The sequence below is a fragment of the Pipistrellus hanaki genome, assembly GCF_964339955.1.
Source record: "Pipistrellus hanaki genome assembly, chromosome: 16".
Classification (NCBI taxonomy): Eukaryota; Metazoa; Chordata; class Mammalia; order Chiroptera; family Vespertilionidae; genus Pipistrellus; species Pipistrellus hanaki.
In genome coordinates this window covers 46,786,617-46,812,210 of record NC_140518.1, presented here as the reverse complement: position 1 = coordinate 46,812,210, position 25,594 = coordinate 46,786,617, and the positions used below count along the sequence as shown (strand labels likewise).

Below are 25,594 nucleotides of genomic sequence, written 5' to 3'. Positions count from 1 at the left end.
AACGCTCTGACCCCACCCGCTCCCAAGACACATGATAATTAAAATTCCAAGAACAAAAGACAAAGAGAGAATATTAAAAGCAACAAGAGAAATGCAGGTAGTTACCTATAAAGGAGAACCCATATGATTGTCAGCTGATTTCTCAACAGAAACCATGCAGGTCAGATGGGAATGGCAAGAAATATTTAAGGTGATGAATAGCAAGAACCTACAGCCAAAAATACTCTACCCAGCAAAGCTATCACTCAGAATCGAAGGCCAGATAAAGAACTTCACAAATAAAAAAAAGCTAAAAGAGTTCATCACCGCCAAACCAGAATTATATGAATTGCTGAAAGGGGTTATTTAGGAAGAGGAAGAAGATATAGATAAAAATTATGATCAACAAATATGTAACTATCAACAAGTGAAACTAAAAGCCAAAGGAATTAAAAAATCTGATGAACAATATTAACTGGTAAATATAATAGAATCAGAGGTATGGAAGGGGAGTAGACTGACGATTCTAGGGGAAAGGGGGAGTGGAGGAGTGCGGGAAGAGTCTGAACAAAAACTGTACACCTGCCAAAACCGTTTTGGCTCGGTGGATAGAGCATTGGTCTGCGGACTGAAAGGTCCCAGGTTCGATTCCAGTCAAGGGCATGTACGTTGGTTGCGGGCACATCCCCGATAGGGGGTGTGCAGGAGGTAGCTGATCTATGTTCTCTCTCATCGATGTTTCTAACTCTCCCTCTCCCTTCCTCTCTGTAAAACAAACAAACAAACAAACAAAAACACTACACCTATGGATGAGGACAATGGGGGGTGGGGAAAGGGCAGAGGGTGGGATGGGAACCTGGTAGAGGGGAACAATGGAGGGGGGAAAAATGAGGAACGTTTGTGATAATATGAACAATAAAGATTTTTTAAAAATATATATTTTATTGATTTTTTACAGAGAGGAAGGGAGAGAGATAGAGAGCTAGAAACGTTGATGAGAGAGAAACATCGACCAGCTGCCTCTTGCACACCCCCGACTGGGGATGTGCCCGCAACCAACGTACATGCCCTTGACTGGAATCGAACCCGGGACCTTTCAGTCCGCAGACCGACGCTCTACCGCTGAGCCAAACCGGTTCGGCTAAAGATTTATTTTTTAAAAATGTATACACACACTTGGAATAATTATAAAGTCAATATTTATTTTTTTTCTTGTCTCCATTTTTTATTATTATTATTATTTAAATAAATATTTATTGTTCAGATTATTATAGGTGTTCCTCTCCCCCCCCCCCCGCCCAGCTCCCCTCCACCTGATTCCAAACCCCACCCCACGCCCTTACCCCCACCACTGTCTTCATCCATAGATGTAAGATTTTTGTCCAATCTCTTCCCACACCCCTCAGACCCCTTTCCCCCTGTGGATTGTTAGTCCAATCCCTTTCTATGTCCCTGATTCTATTATATTCACCAGTCCATTTTGTTCTTCAGATTTTTTTATTCTCCTCTTGATTTTTAGATTCGCTTATTGGTAGGTATGTGTTTGATGTCTTTTTGTTGTTCATAATTTTTTACCTTTACCTTTTTCTTATTCTTCCTCTTCTTAAAGAATACCCTTTAACATTTCATGTAATCCTGGCTTGGTGTTGATGAACTCCTTTAACTTTTTCTTGTCTGTGAAGCTCTTTATCTGGCCTTCAATTCGGAATGATAGCTTTACTGGGTAGAGTAATCTTGGTTGTAGGTTCTTATTGTTCATCATTTTGAATATTTCTTGCCACTCCCTTCTGGCCTTCATAGTTTCTGTTGAGAAATCAGCTGACAGTCGTATGGGTACTCCCTTGTAGGTAACTAGTTGTTTTTCTCTTGCTGCTTGTAAGATTTTCTCTTTGTCTTTTGCTCTTGGCATCTTAATTATGATGTGTCTTGGAGTGTTCCTCTTTGGATTCCTCCTGTTTGGGGTCCTGTGCGCTTCCTGAACTTGTAGGTCTATTTCTTTCACCAGGTGGGGGAAGTTTTCTGTCATTATTTCTTCCATTAAGCCTTCAATATTCTGCTCGCTCTCTTCTTCTGGTACCCCAAAAATCCAGATGTTGGTACATTTTAAGCCGTCCCGGAGGCTCCTTACACTATCCTCACACTTTTGGATTCTTCTTTCTTTTTGCCTCTCTGGTTGGGTGATTTTTGCTTTCTTATATTCCAGTTCTTTGGTTTGATTCTTGGGGCATACTGATAGTTGAGTTTCTGTATATACTTTATTTCAGACTTTGTATGCTTAATTTCTGGCTGGCCTTTTCTTTTTTTTTTTTTTTTTTTTTTTTTTTCTTTTTTTTTTTGGTATTCTCATTAAGGTCCTTGAAGGTCTCACCAAGCTTCTTGGAGGCCTCATCAAGTTCCTCAAAGGTTTTTAGAAGATTCTTGAGAAATCTTATAAATGTGATTCTGAACTCTGTGTCATCCAGTAGTTTATTCTCCTCCATCTCTTCTATTCGTGTCATGCTTCTGTGTTTCCTCATTTTGGCTGCCTCCCTGTGTTGATGGAGTAGCTTTGTGTGGTCGGTGACCTATAGGGGTCAGTAGCTCAGCTTCCCCAATCACCTGAGGTGGTCACTTTTGCTATATCCCTCTGTGGGCTTAGTACAAAGTCTTGGTGTAATTAGGCCTTGATTGCTGTTGGTACACTGGGAGGAACTGACCTCCAGGCCAATGTCTGTGAGGATCTGCTGTGTCTATAAAGGAAGAACTGCTGCTCTGGAGACACACCTTGTTTCAGTGGGGCTTTGGTGCTCACTGATACCATCTCCCGAATGTGTCACTTATGGGTGTGAGCGATTGAAACTGAGCACTAGAACTCTGGTTTCTGGGTCTCAGTGAGGTACAGTTCAGCTACTGTCTGAGGCCAGTATGGTTGCAGAAGCTACAGCGTGAACTACAGTCCTGTCCTCCTTGAATCTGTTTGCCCCAGGTAATTTTGCTAAACTGCACCAGAGAGGGCCATTCATATGCAAAGCCCGATGCTTGTAGCTTGGATGTGTTGGGAGGGGCGGAGTCTCAGGGTGGGGTCTCAGGGCATCACTAGGCTGGGGCGTGGCCAACAGTGATGGCTGCCCATCTGCAGCCTCTCTGATGGCGTCCCAGTGTCTCCCCGTGTCTCGCACCACAGCACAGTAAACATCTCAGCTCTGCAAGCAAGCCAGCCTCACTTTCTGATCCGATGGCAAACAGTCTAGCCTCTCCCCAGAAACTGGATTTCAGAGAGATCAGGCGATTGTCTCTCTTCGGGTTGAAGAAAGCAGTGCCCTCTGCCCACCGGGATCCTCCGCCAGCCAGTATCACGTCGGCGCCTCCCACCCCCCCACCTAAGTTTTTCAGCACTTGTGCCCAGGATTCTCCTCTTTCTCTTTCAGTCTAGATGTAGGGCTTCCTCTCAGCCAGCTTTCGTTTGGTTTTGGAGAGATAGACGTTTGTTTTATAGGTTTTTTTTGGACTTGTTGTGCCTGGCAGCGGTTTAGGAGTATTTACCTAATGCCGCCATCTTCGTTCTTTCAAGTCAATGTTTATTAAAATACATTTCATTTTCAAAATTGAGCTCTCAGCTGGGACACCCTGTAGAAATGTGCTAAAAATGCTTACACAATGCTGCATCTCCAAAGTATGAGAAAATGAAAAATGAAATATATGTGTATTATACTTGGTATATGCCAGTGGTTGGCAAACTCATTAGTCAACAGAGCCAAGTATCAACAGTACAACAATTGAAATTTCTTTTGAGAGCCGAAAACCAACTTCTACGCATGGGCCACAAAGTTTCAATTGTGCTATACATGCGCACCCACACGTGGCATTTTGTGAAAGAGCCACATTCAAGGGGCCAAAGAGCCGCATGCGGCTCGCAAGCCACAGTTTGCCGACCACTGGTATATGCAATGAGAAGAATCTCAATGAGTGTATTAAAAAAACATATCATGATTTTTTTTCTCCATTGCATTTTTGTACGTTTTTCAAGTTTGCTGCTTGGGTACACACAGTTTTCTAAGAGCACAATTCTATGAGCCTGTTAACATCACAAAGTGCCCGCTCTCAGCAGCGGCGCCCTCAGTGAGGCCTGTGTCTCAGCTCTTTCTTGCACTTGGAGAGCAGGGCAGGCAAGGAGCAGGTGCCCCAGCACGCAGCTTTTGTTGTCCGGTGCTTCATAAGCTGTCCAGCTCTCAGAATGCCAGACCTCGCCCCGAGCTCCATCAACCTGGCATCTCTGATGCATTGCTGGTGTGCTTCCTCATCTCTGAGGGGCTCACAGGAAGGCTCCAGGCCTCCGAGGAACTGGCACCCATACTGACTTCCTTGCAGGCCCCATTCTGCACAGGTGAGGGCTCTGACAGTAAGAAAGAATGACCTTTTGGTGACTGTCAAGGAGAAACCTCCCTGCCTCTGTAATGACATTCATATCGCTTCCTTCCCTAGAAATCTTTCATGGCTCTTCGGTACCGCCAATGTAAGAGTCCAAACTATTTGTACTTGCCCTCCACAATCAGGTTTTATCCTACCTTTCCGGTCTCATCTTCCACAGCACTCCCCCTGCTAGGCAAAAAGAGCCAATTCCAACTCCCACAGACCCCTAAACCCAGCCTTCAATCAGGATGCTGTCTCTGACTTCAATCCTACCCATCTGTCAAAGCCCTGCTCAGCACCACCACCTTTGCGTCCTTCAGAGTCCCTCCTCCCACCTCTCTGTGCTCTCCCTCCCCTCCCACAGGTAACAGAACACCAGCCGGGAGCAGAATACTGGGTTCCACTCCAGCTCCTCACTGCGAGCTGCAGTGTCCCCTGCAAATGGAAACAGTAACAGTGCCTTACTCATAGTATGACTGTGAAGTTTAAAGGACTGCAGACATATACGCTGAGTGGCCAGATTATTATGATCTCTGAACGCATAATAATCTTGCCACTCAGTGTGTGTGTGTGTGTGTGTGTGTGTGTGTGTGTGTATATATATATATATATATATATATATATATATATATATATATATATTAGAGGTCTGGTGAATGAACATTCATGCACTGGAGAGGGGGTGGTCCCTCAACCCAACCCGTCCCCTTCACAGTCTGGGAGCCCTCAGGGGCACGAGGCAACCCAGAGAACAGGGGAAGGCAACGCCCCCATCACACCTCTGCCGGCAAGCCTTGGCCGGCCCTGGTTACCTGAGCCTTGGGAGGCCCTGGGCAGCTGGACAGCCGCCATCCCAGGCTTGCCTTCACCTGGGCGGCTGGGGGGGCTGGGGGGACTGGGGGACTCCAGAGGCAGGCACACAGAGCAGCTGGACCCGCCTGGGGCCGTGCCTGGCTGTGCCATGTGCCTGCTGCCCCGGCGGGGCAGAGCAGACTGGGCACAGTCATCTCTGAGGACATGACAGTAAATTAGCATATTCCCTCCTTATTGGCTGTGGGTGCTGCCATATTTTGTGAGGGTGTAATGGTCAATTAGCATATTCCCTCTTTATTAGATAGGGTGTGTGTGTGTGTGTGTGTGTGTGTCCTGGTGCATGAATTCGTGCATGAGTGGGATCCAGCCAGCATGGCCAGGGGGAGGGGACATGGGCAGTTGACTAGCCTGCCTGCGAATTCCTGGTCAAGGGGACAATTTGCATATTAGCCTTTTATTATATAAGGTTCCCACAGGTTGAGAACCGCTAGCAGGGTCGCCTAAGACCACCGGAAAACACATATATTTACAGTACGATTCATAACAGTAGCAAAATTACAATTATGAAGTAGCAATGAAAATAATTTTAGGGTTGGGGGTCACTACAACATGAGGAACTGTATTAAAGGGTCTCGGCATTAGAAAGGTTGAGAACACTGACCTAGAATAATCTTCTCAAAGTGTACTGCCCAGACCGGCAGCAGCAGCAGCACCTGGGAACTTGTTAGAATGCTAGGACCCAGCTACTGAATCAGAAACTCTGAGGGTGGAGTCCAATAACTGTTGGAACAAGCTCTCCAGGTGGTTCTGATGAGTCTGAATCCGGGATCTGTGGAGCCGAAAGTGACATGGAATCACAGGATGAGCACTAGATCAGGAGTGAACTCTGGGCTTAGCTGTCGTTGACCTTGCACAAGTAATTAACCTCACAACTTCCTTAGAAGCACTCAAATACTTAAATGTTGTGAGGATTAAATGAGATCCCATGAGCAGAGTTTGCATATAGTAGCTTAATAATTATAAGTTCCTTTCAGTTTTCTTTCTGTGTCTCTCACAGGATTGTGAAGCAAAAAAAAAAAAAAAAAAAAAAAAAAATTACTGCAATAATATAGTTTTGCAAACTGCCAACAGCCATAGCAACCTGAGCAAGGACAAGTCATTCTTGGTTCGAACAGCCATGCTAGCATCAAACGCCTAGTGTTCAAGGGGCACGAGGAAGCGGTTTCTGTCCAACCCCACCCATTACAACAAACCCTGCGGCAGAGAACCTCCTTACAGCTCATCAAAGCACAACTATGGAGACAATAGATGGTCCTTCTCCCACCCCCCAATATTCTGGTCAGAATTAACTAACTGTTCACTGTTCTCTTAGTGCAAATGAATCCAAGTCTTGGAAAAGGATTATCTAAAAATGTCTTTCAGCCACAAGAAAAACTGCCAATACTTGCAGAGCACATGGATAGAGAACTCCCGACCGATCACATCCAACTCCCAGTGGCTAGTCGTGGAGGGTTGAGACTAAGACCGTCACCACTTTGAAGCTTGTTTCAGAAGAGAAAAGGTGGAAATAAAAACAAGTACTTTTTCTTTCTCCATACTTAGTCTCTTACACCATTGCTGGCTCTCTCTGAAGCGCACATCCTACTCGGGAACCGCCTTCCAGAATGAAGAGTAGAACGGATGCAGGAAATGCACAGACTCCGCACGCCAGGCTGTGGGCTTAGCTGCTGCTCGAGATGGGCAGACTGTGTGTCTACCAAACAGCACCAGGTTGGAAAGTCCACATGAAGCCAGGCCTGACAGAGTAGTCGTTACTCTGCGGGCTCTCCTACTTTGAGCCAACGCTTCGCAGCTCCAGAACACCTTTGGCCGGCATGTTACCACTGCTGAAGGGTCCCTAGGAGCAGCGTTTTAATATTTCTGTCCCAGAGCCTGGCACCCATAGACACTCAAGAAGCCTGCTGAACTGGACTGATGGTCTTTAGGTGTAAGCCCATGGAGCGGTTGAGAGGTAGTCTTTTATGAGTGAGGAAATGAGTCCAGAGAGACTAAAAGTGGAGTTAGCTAAGATGTAGTCTTTGATGTCAGCCACCCAGAACGAGGCTTCCTACTGGCCCAAACCATACTTGCCTCTATTCCCACAGCCACCTCTGTTCCACTCAGACTGTGCTCACAGATGTGCCCACACCTTACCCCCGCACCCACCCCCATTTACCTGTGGCCAGGCACCCGGTATCCTCTTCTTGGCCTCTGGAACCCTCACCCATTCTCATGAGCAGCCCTCAGACCCAAGGAAGCCAGTCCCAGCACCCTGGCATTCCGAATTCTTTTGGACTCCTAAGAGCACTTAGCCAGGAGTGGCCTCTTCCAGTCATCATTGTTCCATGCAGCTCTGTCCTCTCCTGATACACAAGTCCCCTGAGGGCGAGGCAGCTGCGAAACCCCAGCTCCCCCTCTTGCCTGCCAATCAGTCACTCACTCCTCTGAGCCTCAGTGTCCTCTCTCTGATGTGGAAAGACAACACAACGTCTTCACAAAGCAGCTGTGAGGGGTAAATAATGGCTGGAGAATTGCTGTGTGTAAACCATAGCTGCTGCTTTTAATCATTAGCTTTGTTGTTGTTGTATTTCCACATTCCCCTCCCTCCCAACCCCCTAGGGCATACTTTTAAAAGAATATTAACTATACTGTACGTCATGAAAATCACTTTCACACTTTGTCACCACAGTACAGAATATACATTAGAACTGAACTGAACTGTGAAATCCCACAGGTATTAGCCAGGTGACTGACTAGCAAGGAGGATGCTTCACTCTTTGCCGCCAGGTGCTTTTTGTAAGTGGTGGGGCCTGCAAGGTCACAGACGGGCCAGCTGTCCCACGCATCCTCTCCACCTAACTTACTTGTTCTGTTATTAACAGTGAGAGCTACAATTTATTGACCCTCTACTACGTTCCAGGCACTGTGTTCCCTCCCTCCCTCTTTCCCTCTCTCAGCACACTAAGGCTCAGAAGGGTTACACAATTTTCTGGGGTCCCATAGCCAATGGGCAAAAGTCAAGAGCCCCGTCTTCCTGACACAGCACCAAGTCCTTCCCATTGGATCTGTATCCCTACATCCCTTATATTTGCATATTTTTAAATCCCCTTAAATTTCTACCTCTCAACTGTCCTGGCGTTTCGAAGGTGTACAGCTTCCTATTGTAAAGGAACTAGAAAAGAACTGCCCCTCCCCCGAGCTGACGGCTCCCTCGTTACCTGGCTGGAATTCAACACCAGCTGAGAAAAGGTGCTCCGGACCTGGGACCTGGCTGCCGTGTGAGCGCCTGAGCACAGGGAGAGGCGCACGGGGGTGAGAATCTGGAGACACGCAGTGTGTAAAGGTGAGAAAAGACTTCCCAACACCGTGTCCATCACCCCTTATCCGAGATGTTACACAAGAGAAGAAAGGTTCCCAAATGCCAGTGAGAGACGTAAGGCCGAAAAGTAAGCTGGAAGGTCTTAACTAGAGCAAGAAATAAACACTACTGCCTAACCAGCCAGGTCCCTAGGGATTCCAGTCCTTCCACCAGCCAGGAGGAACCCAGTTTCAAAAGAAACTAATCAACATTCTTGACTGAGCACTTGGCATAAGCTCCTGCCTTGGATGGAAAGGCAAAATTGCTTTTTAGTGAGGAGATCCCAGACGGTGGCCACTCTGCCCCCTTCCCCCTCTGGCGCCGGCAGCCTCTCGGGGAGGAGCAGGCACTCCGAGGACCCTCTCTCCACAGGCCACCCTCAGACTTCACTTCGGCGAGTCTAATGCTGCAGGGAAGCAGCAGTCAGTACCACACGGAGCATCAGAAACTTTAGGATGTGAAGGAACCTACATCTCACCTCCACACACCTCACCTGACAGACCGGACAAACGTCAAACCAGAAAGGGCAGTGACTTGCACAAGGTCACAGGGAGCGTCCAGGGCTCTTATCATTAAGTAGCACGGCCTCCCTTCCTTCCCGGGGAGCAGGCCCCCGCCCCCCGCCCCCCGGCCCAGACACGGGAGCCATCCCCGCCCCCCCCCCCCGCCGCCGCACCCCCCCCCCCCCCCCCCCCGCAGCCGGCTGAGTCGCGGTTCTAATTAGCAAGCCTTGGAGCAGGCAACCTTGTCTGGGAGGGTGCCCAGCGGGAGGGACGGGGGATGAAGGAGAAGGGTGTGGAGGAAGCGAGCTGCGAGCCCGGTGGGGGCACACGCAGTGGCATCTCCCAGGAGCCGCCCAGCCGCTGGCACCACCTAAGGTACCGGGAAGGGCTGGGCCCCGACGGGGAGGGACGCGCAGAGGTCCTCCAAGTCCCAGCGGGGCCTCCGGGCGCCGCCTGGCAGAACGGCGCGGGCTCCGCGCGCAGCGGGTCCTCAGAGGCCCGACGACAAGGATGCCGGCCCGCCCGAGGGGGGCACCGGTGACCCGCAGAGGCCGCGGACCCCGCCGGCCGCCGCCGCCGCCCACCCGGACGCCGTCCTCCGCGCGGCCTTACCGAGGCACTGTCCCACCGGGGTGCTGAACGGGTTCCCCAGCAGGAACTCCATCTTGGGCGGACAGACGGCAGCGGCCGGCGCCCTGTCAGACGCCGGGTCTCCGCAGTCCCCGTTGCGCTCCCGACCTGACTGACACCTGCCCCCGCCCCACCCTCGGGACGCTCCGCCCCCTCCGCTCCTGCAGCACTCCTATTGGGCAACGTCTGCCCGGCTTCCCTCCGATTGGTCCCCCACGAAGACCCACCTGCCCCCGGCTTCCGATTGGGCGGAGGGGCGAGCGAAGTCGCAGGGATCGCCGGCTAGCGAGGGGCACCTCCCCTGGCCCGCCTCCGAACGAGTCCTTGTGTTTTGATTCATCTATATATTGGTCAATCTAGAATCCCTACTGTTATTGGAGAACAGACGAGTCAATAACTCAAGTACGGGACTGGAAGGAGACGAGGCTGGAAAGATCCCGCCCATGAGAAGTGCTGATTGGAGGAACGTTTGTTTTCTCCACAGCTAGTTGGTGAAAGGAGTATTTCCCCACCCAGGAATGTTGTTAGGCGACTTATCAACTTTCACCCAGGATGTTTACTTCCTAACTTCCCCTTAGCAACGGAGTGGCGTCTTCTGGTTCTCCTAGCAACTGAGCGAAGCGACTTCTGCGCGAACCAGCCGGGTAACCTGCGCTTGAGAAGGTCAGACTCTGGGAGGACTGGCAGAGTCAACAGCGCCCGACTTAACTCTTCTCTCCGACTATTTTCTCTGACTTTTTTCTGCGAGGTTCCTGGCCCGGCCCTTCTCATCTATAAAGTGAGCACATAGGTCCTCTGCCAGCCGCTCTGAGACAGGCAAAACTCTAGTTCTCGGCTCTCAAGCCTCTGGATTAAAAAGAAACACTAAGGAAGCAGTTCCTCAGCGGGCAGGGCCCGAAGAATTTTTTAAAAATATATTTTTATTGATTTCAGAGAGAAAGAGAGAAACAACATTGATGAGAGAGAATCATTGATCGGTTGCCTCCCGCTCACCCCCTCCTGGGGATGGAGCCTACAACCCAGGCACGTGCTCTTCTGGAAATCCAACTGTGACCTTCTGGGTCATTGGTTGATGCTCAACCATTGAGCCACCCTAGCGGCCGGTATAGATTTTTAAGGAGTCTGATCCCCTAGGCTTCTGGCCTGATCCCTTTCATAGAGAGAAAGGAACTTGAAAGAAAAATCGATTGATAACTTCTTCAAGAATTTAACTCTTATATCCCACTTCACAACTGTCATTAAATTATTCCTCTTATTTTTACTCTTCATCTTGATGCTATTTATAGTACTTTGGCTGGCAACTGGATATCCAAGTTCCATGTCTGTTCCTTGTCAGTAGCTACTTGTATGACTAGACAATTTCCTTTCCTGATGACTCTTAGTTTTCCTATCTGGGAAATTAGGGCAATAGGGATCTTCTCTAATGGCCTCCAAAGCTGACATAATTAATTAACACTTAAGCACTGGTACACAGTAAGCATTCAGAAAAGTAAGCTGTTTATTTTTCAGATCCAGTTGATCCCAGCTGGTTGTTTCCTAGAACAGTTCTGGACCTGTTTCTTCCTGAGGAGGCGACTCCATTGAGGCGCATTCTCTACCTCCTACCTGTGGTCTTCACCAACAAAACTATCAACAGGCAAGGCATCAGGAGCCCAGGCTGGGTGGTGAATTATGATAAAAACCCTCTGGGAGGACTGTTAGGGCCTTGACCCTGACACAGAACAGCCGTGGAAAACACTCTGGGCAGTGACAGCGATGGTCTGCAGTGACCTGGGAACAGCTGAGTCATGATTAAGAAATGGCTCTGGAGTCCTGTTCTCCAGCTCTGCTATCTATTAGATGTATAAACTTGGGCATTTTACTTAACCTAACAGCTTCCATTTTCTTATCTGAAAGCTGCCAGTGACTAGTCCTACATATAAAATAAATTCCTAGAGATCTTTCAAATCCATGTCTCACCACTCCCTTGGTCACTTGGTCATCTCTCACTTCATGACTCTTGCCATTCTCAGTAATACAACCAGAGTGAGCATCTTCAGATTAAAATCTTACCGTGTCACTGCCCCTGTTAAGCCCCAGGAGCTCCCAGGTCTCCTAGGATAATGACAGAGCTCCTGTAGGCCCCTCCGAGCTGTATCCCTTCAGCCAGAGTGGAACAGGCCCTCTTCCCACACCAGGGCCTCGATGTGTGGTTCCCTCTCCTTTCCTGCTCCTCCTTCAGCTCTCAGCCTCAGCTCCCTGGCCAGGTCAAGTGCCCCTAATGCATACTATCATAGTTCCCTACACTTACTAATTTGTCATCGCTTCTTTTCTTTTTAAAAAAAATATATTTTATTGACTTTTTTACAGAGAGGAAGAGAGAGGAATAGAGAGTTAGAAACATCGATGAGAGAGAAACTTCGATCAGCTGCCTCTTGCACACCCCCCACTGGGGATGTGCCCGCAACCAAGGTACATGCCCTTGACCGGAATCGAACCCGGGACCTTTCAGTCTGCAGGCTGACGCTCTATCCACTGAGCCAAACCAGTCTCGGCTGTCATCATTTCTAATTAAACATTTGTATGACTATATGATCATTTGAAACAGAGACTATATGATCATCTGAAACAGAGATAAGGAGATCTGTCTGTTGTAGTCATAACATGTAGATATTCATCACATGTGTGTAGACTAAACAAATGTAGGAGGGAGGAATTATTCATCTAGTATAGATGGGAAACTGAAGGCTTAGCCAGGGGAGGTGAGTTGCCAAAGGATGCAAAGGCAGGTCTAAGCCCTGCCCTGGTGGGCTGGGCAGCGGCCCCACATTGCCATTGGGCTGGACCGAAAGCAAGCTTGTTCTGACTTAGGTGCCAGGCCTTGATGTGGGAGGGATGATGAGTCAGTTGGAGTTTTGAAGTCAGAATTAAGAATAATTTTCCAAGTACAGAACCTTTCTTTGAAAAAGCACAAACATCTTGCAGGTGATATCGGCAAAAAACAGCACATTAAAATTCCCCAAAGGCAACTTGGTGTCAAGTTATGGGAAATTTTAGAAAATTTGTTTCAGCCGAAGCCGGTTTGGCTCAGTGGTAGAGCGTTGGTCTGTGGACTGAAAGGTCCCAGGTTCGATTCCGGTCAAGGGCATGTACATTGGTTGTAGGCACATCCCCGGTAGGGGGTGTGCAGGAGGCAGCTGGTTGATGTTTCTCTCTCATTGATGTTTCTAGCTCTCTATCTCTCTCCCTTCCTCTCTGTAAAAAATCAATAAAATATATATATTTTTAAAAATTTGTTTCAGAAGAGGAGGGAGATAGAGAAAGGCAAAGGGCTGGAAACATCTTTTGGGGGCAGGAAATGTAGTGATGTTGACAATGGGAGGAACGGGGAGATGGGAGGTGCAGGCGGAGCCCGGGCATGGGGAGGGCGGGAGAGATGGGGTTGGGGTTAGGTAGGCTGTGCCTCCTCTGGGGGTAGAAGGAAAGGCCGCATGAGAGCTAAAAGCACTGGGACATCTGGTCATGCAAATCCAGAAACAGAAGATGCATATTTACGTAAGCTGCCTACAATGGGTGGTGGGGGAGAGGGGAAGGCAGCTGGCAGTGGCAGTGTAAGGCCAAGTGGCAGGATTGCCAGGCCCATCGGGTATGTGATGCACATCATACCACCAGCACTCTCCAAACAGAACCCAGAGGACAAAGGGCAGAGGACAGGGGCTTGTCCAGGTCAAGGACTAGCAGAGCAGGGAGGACAGGAGGCTCAGGGAGGCCTGATGGTGGGGACACAGGCAGACAGAGAAAGCAGGTGAAGTCAGCAGTGAGGCGAGAAGCAGGGTGGAAAGTAGGAGGGAGAACTGGTTCCAGAGGTTCAGGAGGCGGGATCTGGGCATTTCCAGTAGACTGACAGGAGCGTGTGCCCTCCTGCGGCCTGGTCTCCAGATGTCCTCACTCAGAGGGCGGTGTGAGGAGGAGGCTGTCCTCACTCAGAGGCTGGTGTGAGGAGGAGGAGGTCCTCACTCAGAGGGCGGTGTGAGGAGGAGGGTGTCCTCACTCAGAGGGCGGTGTGAGGAGGAGGGTGTCCTCACTCAGAGGGCGGTGTGAGGAGGAGGGTGTCCTCACTCAGAGGGCGGTGTGAGGAGGAGGAGGTCCTCACTCAGAGGGCGGTGTGAGGAGGAGGGTGTCCTCACTCAGAGGGCGGTGTGAGGAGGAGGGTGTCCTCACTCAGAGGGCGGTGTGAGGAGGAGGCTGTCCTCACTCAGAGGGCGGTGTGAGGAGGAGGCTGTCCTCACTCAGAGGGCGGTGTGAGGAGGAGGAGGTCCTCACTCAGAGGGCGGTGTGAGGAGGAGGAGGGTGTCCTCACTCAGAGGGCGGTGTGAGGAGGGTGTCCTCACTCAGAGGGCGGTGTGAGGAGGAGGAGGTCCTCACTCAGAGGGCGGTGTGAGGAGGAGGAGGGTGTCCTCACTCAGAGGGCGGTGTGAGGAGGAGGCTGTCCTCACTCAGAGGGCGGTGTGAGGAGGAGGAGGGTGTCCTCACTCAGAGGGCGGTGTGAGGAGGAGGAGGGTGTCCTCACTCAGAGGGCGGTGTGAGGAGGAGGAGGTCCTCACTCAGAGGGCGGTGTGAGGAGGGTGTCCTCACTCAGAGGGCGGTGTGAGGAGGAGGTCCTCACTCAGAGGGCGGTGTGAGGAGGAGGGTGTCCTCACTCAGAGGGCAGTGTGAGGAGGGTGTCCTCACTCAGAGGGCGGTGTGAGGAGGGTGTCCTCACTCAGAGGGCGGTGTGAGGAGGAGGTCCTCACTCAGAGGGCGGTGTGAGGAGGAGGGTGTCCTCACTCAGAGGGCGGTGTGAGGAGGAGGAGGTCCTCACTCAGAGGGCGGTGTGAGGAGGAGGAGGGTGTCCTCACTCAGAGGGCGGTGTGAGGAGGAGGAGGTCCTCACTCAGAGGGCGGTGTGAGGAGGAGGCTGTCCTCACTCAGAGGGCGGTGTGAGGAGGAGGAGGGTGTCCTCACTCAGAGGGCGGTGTGAGGAGGAGGAGGTCCTCACTCAGAGGGCGGTGTGAGGAGGAGGAGGGTGTCCTCATTCAGAGGCAGGTGTGAGGAGGAGGGTGTCCTCACTCAGAGGCAGGTGTGAGGAGGAGGGTGTCCTCACTCAGAGGGCGGTGTGAGGAGGAGGGTGTCCTCACTCAGAGGGCGGTGTGAGGAGGAGGGTGTCCTCACTCAGAGGGCGGTGTGAGGAGGAGGCTGTCCTCACTCAGAGGACGGTGTGAGGAGGAGGAGGTCCTCACTCAGAGGGCGGTGTGAGGAGGAGGGTGTCCTCACTCAGAGGGCGGTGTGAGGAGGAGGAGGGTGTCCTCACTCAGAGGGCGGTGTGAGGAGGAGGAGGTCCTCACTCAGAGGGCGGTGTGAGGAGGGTGTCCTCACTCAGAGGGCGGTGTGAGGAGGAGGAGGTCCTCACTCAGAGGGCGGTGTGAGGAGGAGGCTGTCCTCACTCAGAGGGCGGTGTGAGGAGGAGGGTGTCCTCACTCAGAGGGCGGTGTGAGGAGGAGGAGGTCCTCACTCAGAGGGCGGTGTGAGGAGGAGGAGGTCCTCACTCAGAGGGCGGTGTGAGGAGGAGGAGGGTGTCCTCACTCAGAGGGCGGTGTGAGGAGGAGGAGGTCCTCACTCAGAGGGCGGTGTGAGGAGGAGGCTGTCCTCACTCAGAGGACGGTGTGAGGAGGAGGGTGTCCTCACTCAGAGGGCGGTGTGAGGAGGAGGAGGTCCTCACTCAGAGGGCGGTGTGAGGAGGAGGGTGTCCTCACTCAGAGGGCGGTGTGAGGAGGAGGCTGTCCTCACTCAGAGGGCGGTGTGAGGAGGAGGGTGTCCTCACTCAGAGGGCGGTGTGAGGAGGAGGAGGGTGTCCTCACTCAGAGGGCGGTGTGAGGAGGAGGAGGTCCTCACTCAGAGGGCGGTGTGAGGAGGAGGAGGGTGTCCTCACTCAGAGGGCGGTGTGAGGAGGAGGAGGTCCTCACTCAGAGGGCGGTGTGAGAAGGAGGAGGTCCTCACTCAGAGGGCGGTGTGAGGAGGAGGCTGTCCTCACTCAGAGGGCGGTGTGAGGAGGGTGTCCTCACTCAGAGGGCGGTGTGAGGAGGAGGGTGTCCTCACTCAGAGGCTGGTGTGAGGAGGAGGCTGTCCTCACTCAGAGGGCGGTGTGAGGAGGAGGGTGTCCTCACTCAGAGGGCGGTGTGAGGAGGAGGGTGTCCTCACTCAGAGGGCGGTGTGAGGAGGAGGAGGTCCTCACTCAGAGGGCGGTGTGAGGAGGAGGGTGTCCTCACTCAGAGGGCGGTGTGAGGAGGAGGAGGTCCTCACTCAGAGGGCGGTGTGAGAAGGAGGAGGTCCTCATTCAGAGGACGGTGATGAGGAGGGGGTTGGATGCCCTGGCTTCCCGGGGCTGTGGCTCTGCCCAGCCAGGAATGGCAGCCCGGTCCCCTCACAGTGTGACTGGCCGAGTCCCAGTTCCACTTTGCCTGCGGCATCGCAGCCTATTTCCTTCGGACCATGAACAGCAGACCCTCCTGGGTTAGTTTAAGGGAAGGAGGATTTACTGCCAGGAGCAGGAAACTCTCAGGCCTGAAATCGAGGACATTAGGGGCCGGAAAGCCACAAGAAGGCAGCTTCTGTCCGTGCTAGTCTGTCTGTCCCTTTGCCTATTCCCCCCGGACCTCCAGGTTCCCATCTCTGCTTCTCTCTGTTCATCTGCCCCCGGTTTCTCCCCAGCTCATGCAACCAGCTCTGCTGGGCACTCCCATCCTGAAGCCCACACTCACATTTCTCAGGGTATCCACCTACACACGGGCCAATTTGGTGGGGGAGAGGGGGGACAGGAGTGACATGGACATGGCTGTCTGTCTGGCTGAGGCTCTCAGGAAAGGCGGCTGCCGGCTAGTGGCCTGGTGGGGCTGCTGAGGGAGTGCAGTGGTTGGCACCAATAAACCTGCACAAGGTGGCACAGAAGCCCACGGCCCGGGTGACCGTGGCCAGAGGGAAGCTGTGCTCCAGAGGCTAGGAGTCCCATGTGGCACCATCCACTTGGCCCGGCAGGGTCACAGCTGTGGTTGGGGCCAAGGAAGGGCACCAGGCAGGATGGTCCCACATGGTTGCCCGGGGAAGGCCTGGCGCAGCCTTAGTGCAAATGCCCTAACCCCTCGGGGCCGGGGCCAAGCAGTGGGAGGAGGGCAGTGTTCGTGTGCCCTTGCCCGCACAGTGCTCCCCCACTGTCAGAGGAGGCCCACAGCCCCGCCTCGGACAGAGGAGAACAGACGGGGAACACAGACGTACTGTTTTTAGGGAAGATGAACCGGCTGTGCAACTCGCTGGAGCCCAGAGTGATGAACGACGACATGCTGAAGATGGCTGTCGGGGAGCAGGGCCCGCAGGAGGAGGCTGGGCAGCTGGCCAAGCAGGAGGGCATCCTCTTCAAGGACGTCCTCTCCCTGCAGCTGGACTTCCAGAGTGCGTACCGGGCGGGCAGGGCACTGGGCGGGCCCCTGACTCTCCAATCCTCATCCCAGCCCCAGGATTCCATGCAAAGTCCGTATAAAAAGGTAAAATTCTCCCTCTCTAAATCTAAGCGAACCCCCGAGACCTTAGTGTCATAGGGTGGAGGACCCCTGGAGGGTGGTCCCAAATAGCACACTTGGGGGGGTGCAAAGGAGGATTTGCCGCTTTGGGGGAGGAGCAGAAGACAGGAGTGGCACAGGGCCATGGCAGGGAGCTGGGCAAGAGTGGCTGGGTAGCCTACTGGGAAGATGTGGCTGGGACCAGGTAGAACCTCAGGGCCTCAGCATCCCCATCTGGGAAATGCGATCATTGTAGTCCCTGGCCAAGGGCTGGTTGGGAGGACAAGGTAAGACAACATTGCACAGCCGAGACCAGTTTAGCTCAGTGGATAGAGCGTCTATCTGCGGACTGAAAGGTCCCGGGTTCGATTCCGGTCAAGGGCATGTACCTTGGTTGCGGGCACGTCCCCGGTAGGGGGTGTACAAGAGGCAGCTGATCGATGATTCTCTCTCATCGATGTTTCTAACTCTCTATCCCTCTCTCTTCCTCTCTGTGAAAAATCAATAAAATATATTAAAAAAAAAAAAAAAAAAGACAACATTGCACAGTTTGGGCTCATTAACAAAGGCCGGTGAGAGCTGTGAGAGGAAGCAAGAGAGTGGCCCGGACCGCGGCCAGGCATTGTGCGTGTTAGAAAGAAGGCGAGCCCTGAAGCAGGGGTCCGGGTAGAGCACAGGTGACACTGGGAGCCCGCAGCAAGGCGATCCCTCTGCTCCTGTAGGAGGGTGTGCAGCCGAACGGCGTATCCCTGACGCACACCCTCTGTCCCTCACTCTTGGTCGGTGTTTAGGCTCTCATGCTTGTGCTAATTTAAAGGAAAAAGGGAGGGGTTGGCCTTTTCGGTTTCAAAATGGCAGTTGCCTAAACTCCCTTCTTTGACAGAAAAGATTCCTTGTTTGTTCTCACAATTCTCACCTGCAGGCGGGTCACCTGGTCAGATGCATAGGCCTGCTCTGCCTGGGTTCCCACCCGCCTGCTGAGCCGTCTGCTCAACAAGAAGGAATTCTTTCCTTCTCTTCTCTTCTCTTCTCTTCTCTTCTCTTCTCTTCTCTTCTCTTCTCTTCTCTTTTCTCTTCCCTTCCCTTCCTTTCCCTTCCCTTTCCTTTCCTTTCCTTTCCTTTTCTTTCTGTTGACTGGTTTTGGTGGGGGATTTATTCTATTTTTTTAAAAATTAAATTGATTATAGTAGCGTCTACAACTTTATCATCAGCATTTGTACACTCTAGCATGTGTGCACCACCCGAAGCCTCGTCTCCTTCTGTCACCATATATTTGATTTCCTTTACCCTGTCTGTCTTCCCCGAGGCCCTGCCTCAGCTGGTCTGGGCCAGACCCTGGGGACCCAGCAGTGGGCAAGGCCCTGACCCAGCCCACAGAGCACACAGGCCTCGTCAGAGCCAGGCCTCCAGGGTGAGCCCAGCTCTGCAGGAGCTGGCCACCCAGAGCAGTGAGCCTGGCCTCGGCGGGGAAGGGCTAAGGGCTGCAGAATGGCTGTCACCAGAGGGAGGTTTGCACTGCCCCTTCCTGTTGCTTCCCCTCCCAGCCTGAATCTATCAGGTGCCTGTTACATGCCAGGTGCGTTTCTAGGTACTAGGGATTCAACTGTGAACAAAAAGGACAAGAAAAAAGCCTGTCCTCCCGGAGCTTGACATTCAAGTGAGGGACACATGTAAACTAAAACGGAGGGCAATGACAGTGTCCGCTGAAGGTGCATGTGGGTGGAGAGGAACACGTCAGGAGGCGGGGGAGGGGACCTGCGGATGGGACGCAGTGTTTGATCGGTAGGTGAGAGGCCCCACCAGGAAGGTGACCATTGAGCAAAGACTGAAGGAGGGGAGGATGCGGGGAGATGCAGGAAGGTGCTGATGTCAGAGGGAACAGCCAGCACAGAAGGCCCGGGCAGACATGAGTGGAGACAGGACAGGGGGGGGGTCAGCTGGAGAGGGGGTGTAGTCTATATGGTTGGGGTGGAGAGGGGTGTGGTCTGTATGGTGGGGTGGAGGGGGGGTGTAGTCTATATGGTTGGGGTGGAGAGGGGTGTGGTCTGTATGGTGGGGTGGAGGGGGGGTGTGGTCTGTATGGTGGGGTGGAGGGGGGGTGTGGTCTGTATGGTGGGGTGGAGGGGGTGTGGTCTGTATGGTGAGGTGGAGGGGGTGTAGTCTATATGGTTGGGGTGGAGAGGGGTGTAGTCTATATGGTTGGGGTGGAGGGGGTGTGGTCTGTATGGTGGGGTGGAGGGGGTGTAGTCTATATGGTTGGGGTGGAGAGGGGTGTAGTCTATATGGTTGGGGTGGAGGGGGTGTGGTCTGTATGGTGGGGTGGAGGGGGTGTAGTCTATATGGTTGGGGTGGAGAGGGGTGTAGTCTATATGGTTGGGGTGGAGGGGGTGTGGTCTGTATGGTGGGGTGGAGGGGGTGTAGTCTATATGGTTGGGGTGGAGAGGGGTGTGGTCTGTATGGTGAGGTGGAGGGGGTGTGGTCTGTATGGTGGGGTGGAGAGGGGTGTGGTCTGTATGGTGGGGTGGAGGGGGTGTGGTCTGTATGGTGACGTGGAGGGGGTGTGGTCTGTACGGTGGGGTGGAGGGGGTGTGGTCTGTATGGTGGGGTGGAGAGGGGTGTGGTCTGTATGATGGAGTGGAGGGGGTGTGGTCTGTATGGTGGGGTGGAGAGGGGTGTGGTCTGTATGATGAGGTGGAGGGGGTGTGGTCTGTATGGTGAGGTGGAGGGGGTGTGGTCTGTATGATGGGGTGGAGAGGGGTGTGGTCTGTATGGTGGGGTGGAGGGGGTGTGGTCTGTATGATGGGGTGGAGGGGGTGTGGTCTGTATGGTGGGGTGGAGGGGGTGTGATCTGTATGGTGGGGTGGAGAGGGGGTGTGGTCTGTATGGTGAGGTGGAGGGGGTGTGGTCTGTATGGTGGGGTGGAGGGGGTGTGGTCTGTATGGTGGGGTGGAGAGGGTGTGGTCTGTATGGTGGGGTGGAGGGGGTGTGGTCTGTATGGTGGGGTGGAGGGGGTGTGGTCTGTATGATGGGGTGGAGGGGGTGTGGTCTGTATGGTGGGGTGGAGGGGGTGTGGTCTGTATGGTGGGGTGGAGAGGGGTGTGGTCTGTATGGTGGGGTGGAGGGGGTGTGATCTGTATGGTGGGGTGGAGAGGGGGTGTGGTCTGTATGGTGAGGTGGAGGGGGTGTGGTCTGTATGGTGGGGTGGAGGGGGTGTGGTCTGTATGGTGGGGTGGAGGGGGTGTGATCTGTATGGTGGGGTGGAGAGGGGGTGTGGTCTGTATGGTGAGGTGGAGGGGGTGTGGTCTGTATGGTGGGGTGGAGGGGGTGTGGTCTGTATGGTGGGGTGGAGAGGGTGTGGTCTGTATGGTGGGGTGGAGGGGGTGTGGTCTGTATGGTGGGGTGGAGGGGGTGTGGTCTGTATGATGGGGTGGAGGGGGTGTGGTCTGTATGGTGGGGTGGAGGGGGTGTGGTCTGTATGGTGGGGTGGAGAGGGGTGTGGTCTGTATGGTGGGGTGGAGGGGGTGTGATCTGTATGGTGGGGTGGAGAGGGGGTGTGGTCTGTATGGTGAGGTGGAGGGGGTGTGGTCTGTATGGTGGGGTGGAGGGGGTGTGGTCTGTATGGTGGGGTGGAGAGGGTGTGGTCTGTGTGGTGGGGTGGAGGGGGTGTGGTCTGTATGGTGGGGTGGAGGGGGTGTGGTCTGTATGATGGGGTGGAGGGGGTGTGGTCTGTATGGTGGGGTGGAGGGGGTGTGGTCTGTATGGTGGGGTGGAGAGGGGTGTGGTCTGTATGGTGGGGTGGAGGGGGTGTGGTCTGTATGGTGGGGTGGAGAGGGTGTGATCTGTATGGTGGGGTGGAGGGGGTGTGGTCTGTATGATGGGGTGGAGAGGGGGTGTGGTCTGTATGGTGAGGTGGAGGGGGTGTGGTCTGTATGGTGGGGTGGAGGGGGTGTGGTCTGTATGGTGAGGTGGAGAGGGGTGTGGTCTGTATGGTGAGGTGGAGGGGGTGTGGTCTGTATGGTGGGGTGGAGGGGGTGTGGTCTGTATGGTGGGGTGGAGGGGGTGTGGTCTGTATGGTGGGGTGGAGAGGGGTGTGGTCTGTATGGTGGGGTGGAGGGGGTGTGGTCTGTATGGTGGGGTGGAGAGGGGGTGTGGTCTGTTTGGTGGGGTGGAGGGGGTGTGGTCTGTATGATGGGGTGGAGGGGGTGTGGTCTGTATGGTGGGGTGGAGGGGGTGTGGTCTGTATGATGGGGTGGAGGGGGTGTGGTCTGTATGATGGGGTGGAGGGGGTGTGGTCTGTATGGTGGGGTGGAGGGGGTGTGGTCTGTATGGTGGGGTGGAGGAGGGTGTGGTCTGTATGGTGGGGTGGAGGAGGGTGTGGTCTGTATGGTGGGGTGGAGGGGGGTGTGATCTGTATGGTGGGGTGGAGATTGGTGTGGTTTGTATGGTGAGGTGGAGAGGGGTGCGGTCTGTATGGTGGGGTGGAGAGGGTGTGGTCTGTATGGTGGGGTGGAGGAGGGTGTGGTCTGTATGGTGGGGTGGAGAGGGGGTGTGGTCTGTATGGTGGGGTGGAGGGGGTGTGGTCTGTATGGTGGGGTGGAGAGGGGTGTGGTCTGTATGGTGGGGTGGAGGGGGTGTGGTCTGTATGGTGGGGTGGAGAGGGGGTGTGGTCTGTATGGTGGGGTGGAGGGGGTGTGGTCTGTATGATGGGGTGGAGGGGGTGTGGTCTGTATGGTGGGGTGGAGGGGGTGTGGTCTGTATGATGGGGTGGAGGGGGTGTGGTCTGTATGATGGGGTGGAGGGGGTGTGGTCTGTATGGTGGGGTGGAGGGGGTGTGGTCTGTATGGTGGGGTGGAGGAGGGTGTGGTCTGTATGGTGGGGTGGAGGAGGGTGTGGTCTGTATGGTGGGGTGGAGGGGGGTGTGATCTGTATGGTGGGGTGGAGAGGGGTGTGGTTTGTATGGTGGGGTGGAGAGGGGTGCGGTCTGTATGGTGGGGTGGAGAGGGTGTGGTCTGTATGGTGGGGTGGAGGAGGGTGTGGTCTGTATGGTGGGGTGGAGAGGGGTGTAGTCTATATGGTTGGGGTGGAGAGGGGTGTGGTCTGTATGGTGAGGTGGAGGGGGTGTGGTCTGTATGGTGGGGTGGAGGGGGTGTGGTCTGTATGATGGGGTGGAGGGGGTGTGGTCTGTATGATGGGGTGGAGGGGGTGTGGTCTGTATGATGGGGTGGAGGGGGTGTGGTCTGTATGATGGGGTGGAGGGGGTGTGGTCTGTATGGTGAGGTGGAGGGGGTGTGGTCTGTATGGTGGGGTGGAGAGGGGTGTGGTCTGTATGATGGGGTGGAGGGGGTGTGGTCTGTATGGTGGGGTGGAGGGGGTGTGGTCTGTATGATGGGGTGGAGAGGGGGTGTGGTCTGTATGGTGGGGTGGAGGGGGTGTGGTCTGTATGGTGGGGTGGAGAGGGGGTGTGGTCTGTATGGTGGGGTGGAGGGGTTGTGGTCTGTATGATGGGGTGGAGAGGGGTGTGGTCTGTATGGTGGGGTGGAGGGGGGTGTGATCTGTATGGTGGGGTGGAGGGGGTGTGGTCTGTATGATGGGGTGGAGAGGGGGTGTAGTCTATATGGTTGGGGTGGAGAGGGGTGTGGTCTGTATGGTGAGGTGGAGGGGGTGTGGTCTGTATGGTGGGGTGGAGGGGGTGTGGTCTGTATGATGGGGTGGAGGGGGTGTGGTCTGTATGATGGGGTGGAGGGGGTGTGGTCTGTATGATGGGGTGGAGGGGGTGTGGTCTGTATGGTGAGGTGGAGGGGGTGTGGTCTGTATGGTGGGGTGGAGAGGGGTGTGGTCTGTATGATGGGGTGGAGGGGGTGTGGTCTGTATGGTGGGGTGGAGGGGGTGTGGTCTGTATGGTGGGGTGGAGGGGGTGTGGTCTGTATGATGGGGTGGAGAGGGGGTGTGGTCTGTATGGTGGGGTGGAGGGGGTGTGGTCTGTATGGTGGGGTGGAGAGGGGGTGTGGTCTGTATGGTGGGGTGGAGGGGTTGTGGTCTGTATGATGGGGTGGAGAGGGGTGTGGTCTGTATGGTGGGGTGGAGGGGGGTGTGATCTGTATGGTGGGGTGGAGGGGGTGTGGTCTGTATGGTGGGGTGGAGAGGGGTGTGGTCTGTATGGTGAGGTGGAGGGGGTGTAGTCTATATGGTTGGGGTGGAGAGGGGTGTAGTCTATATGGTTGGGGTGGAGGGGGTGTGGTCTGTATGGTTGGGGTGGAGAGGGGGTGTAGTCTATATGGTTGGGGTGGAGAGGGGTGTGGTCTGTATGGTGAGGTGGAGGGGGTGTAGTCTATATGGTTGGGGTGGAGAGGGGTGTAGTCTATATGGTTGGGGTGGAGGGGGTGTGGTCTGTATGGTGGGGTGGAGGGGGTGTAGTCTATATGGTTGGGGTGGAGAGGGGTGTAGTCTATATGGTTGGGGTGGAGGGGGTGTGGTCTGTATGGTGGGGTGGAGGGGGTGTAGTCTATATGGTTGGGGTGGAGAGGGGTGTGGTCTGTATGGTGAGGTGGAGGGGGTGTGGTCTGTATGGTGGGGTGGAGAGGGGTGTGGTCTGTATGGTGGGGTGGAGGGGGTGTGGTCTGTATGGTGAGGTGGAGGGGGTGTGGTCTGTATGGTGGGGTGGAGGGGGTGTGGTCTGTATGGTGGGGTGGAGAGGGGTGTGGTCTGTATGATGGGGTGGAGGGGGTGTGGTCTGTATGGTGGGGTGGAGAGGGGTGTGGTCTGTATGATGAGGTGGAGGGGGTGTGGTCTGTATGGTGAGGTGGAGGGGGTGTGGTCTGTATGATGGGGTGGAGAGGGGTGTGGTCTGTATGGTGGGGTGGAGGGGGTGTGGTCTGTATGATGGGGTGGAGGGGGTGTGGTCTGTATGGTGGGGTGGAGGGGGTGTGATCTGTATGGTGGGGTGGAGAGGGGGTGTGGTCTGTATGGTGAGGTGGAGGGGGTGTGGTCTGTATGGTGGGGTGGAGGGGGTGTGGTCTGTATGGTGGGGTGGAGAGGGTGTGGTCTGTATGGTGGGGTGGAGGGGGTGTGGTCTGTATGGTGGGGTGGAGGGGGTGTGGTCTGTATGATGGGGTGGAGGGGGTGTGGTCTGTATGGTGGGGTGGAGGGGGTGTGGTCTATATGGTGAGGTGGAGGGGGTGTGGTCTGTATGATGGGGTGGAGGGGGTGTGGTCTGTATGGTGAGGTGGAGGGGGTGTGGTCTGTATGATGGGGTGGAGAGGGGGTGTGGTCTGTATGGTGAGGTGGAGGGGGTGTGGTCTGTATGGTGAGGTGGAGGGGGTGTGGTCTGTATGGTGGGGTGGAGAGGGGTGTGGTCTGTATGATGGGGTGGAGGGGGTGTGGTCTGTATGGTGGGGTGGAGAGGGTGTGGTCTGTATGGTGGGGTGGAGGGGGTGTGGTCTGTATGGTGGGGTGGAGAGGGGTGTGGTCTGTATGGTGGGGTGGAGGGGGTGTGGTCTGTATGGTGGGGTGGAGGGGGTGTGGTCTGTATGGTGGGGTGGAGAGGGGTGTGGTCTGTATGGTGGGGTGGAGAGGGTGTGGTCTGTATGATGGGGTGGAGAGGGGGTGTGGTCTGTATGATGGGGTGGAGGGGGTGTGGTCTGTATGGTGGGGTGGAGGGGGGGTGTGGTCTATATGGTGGGTGTGGAGAGAGGGTGTGGGAAGTATAGTGAGTGAGGTGGGAGCCTGGGGAGGGTCCTGAGCAGAGCAGGGATGGGATTTAGGTTTTCACAGGGTCCCACCCGCTGCAAGAGGATAGACTTGAGGCCTGAGGAACAAGGAGTCTAGGGGCTCTGGTGATGGGCTGAGACCCAGGCGGTGGCCATGAGGAGGCTGTGTCCGTGTTGAAGATAAAGGCATTGAGGCAGTCCTATCCTGCTGGTAACTCGTTCAGAGCTAGCTGCCTGCCAAGGAGAGCCTGATTTTGTGGTGTTGTTCGGCTTTTATATTGGAACTGCTGAGGTGCAGGGAAAGCCCGCATACGGGGTGCCAGGCGAGCACCCAGGAGTGTGCAGGCACCCTGAGGAGCGGTGTTTGCAGGTCATCTGCACCTGGCGCAGCCTCAGGCCCGGCTCAGAGAAGGTGCCTGGGCACTCAGACCAGGGGGAGGTGGCGGCATCTGGTGGCACCTGGTGGCACGCCCCCCCCCCCAGAGGCACAGTGGGGGCGGTAGCTAAAGCCCCTGGGGGATCTGGCCACAGAGCTGCAGAACAGACCCTGGTGGTACCTGCCCTGGGCCCGAGAGAGGACGGCTCACTCCGGGTCAGAGAGATGCAGTCT

At 54.4% G+C, this 25,594-nt stretch overlaps 3 protein-coding genes across 8 annotated transcripts in view; 1 reads left to right on the top strand and 2 right to left on the bottom strand.

The window, feature by feature from the left end:
* The window catches only part of TOM1L2 (target of myb1 like 2 membrane trafficking protein), a 140,187-nt gene extending 130,334 nt beyond the window's left edge, over nucleotides 1-9,853 (bottom strand). For all 6 annotated transcript variants that reach the window (XM_084861533.1, XM_084861535.1, XM_084861537.1 and 3 more), the window contains exon 1: nucleotides 9,694-9,853. In XM_084861533.1, coding sequence (XP_084717659.1) covers nucleotides 9,694-9,745 — 52 coding nt within the window. In that variant the 5' untranslated portion in view covers nucleotides 9,746-9,853. The remainder of the gene's footprint in view (nucleotides 1-9,693) is intronic.
* The window catches only part of SHMT1 (serine hydroxymethyltransferase 1), a 1,020,383-nt gene that overhangs the window by 665,384 nt on the left and 329,405 nt on the right, over nucleotides 1-25,594 (bottom strand). The gene's annotated exons all lie outside the window — the stretch shown is intronic.
* Nucleotides 10,132-25,594, top strand: part of DRC3 (dynein regulatory complex subunit 3) — a 58,595-nt gene continuing 43,132 nt past the window's right edge. The window contains 3 exon segments of the mRNA XM_084861610.1: nucleotides 10,132-10,489; nucleotides 11,221-11,347; nucleotides 17,007-17,171. Coding sequence (XP_084717736.1) covers nucleotides 17,012-17,171 — 160 coding nt within the window. The 5' untranslated portion in view covers nucleotides 10,132-10,489; nucleotides 11,221-11,347; nucleotides 17,007-17,011.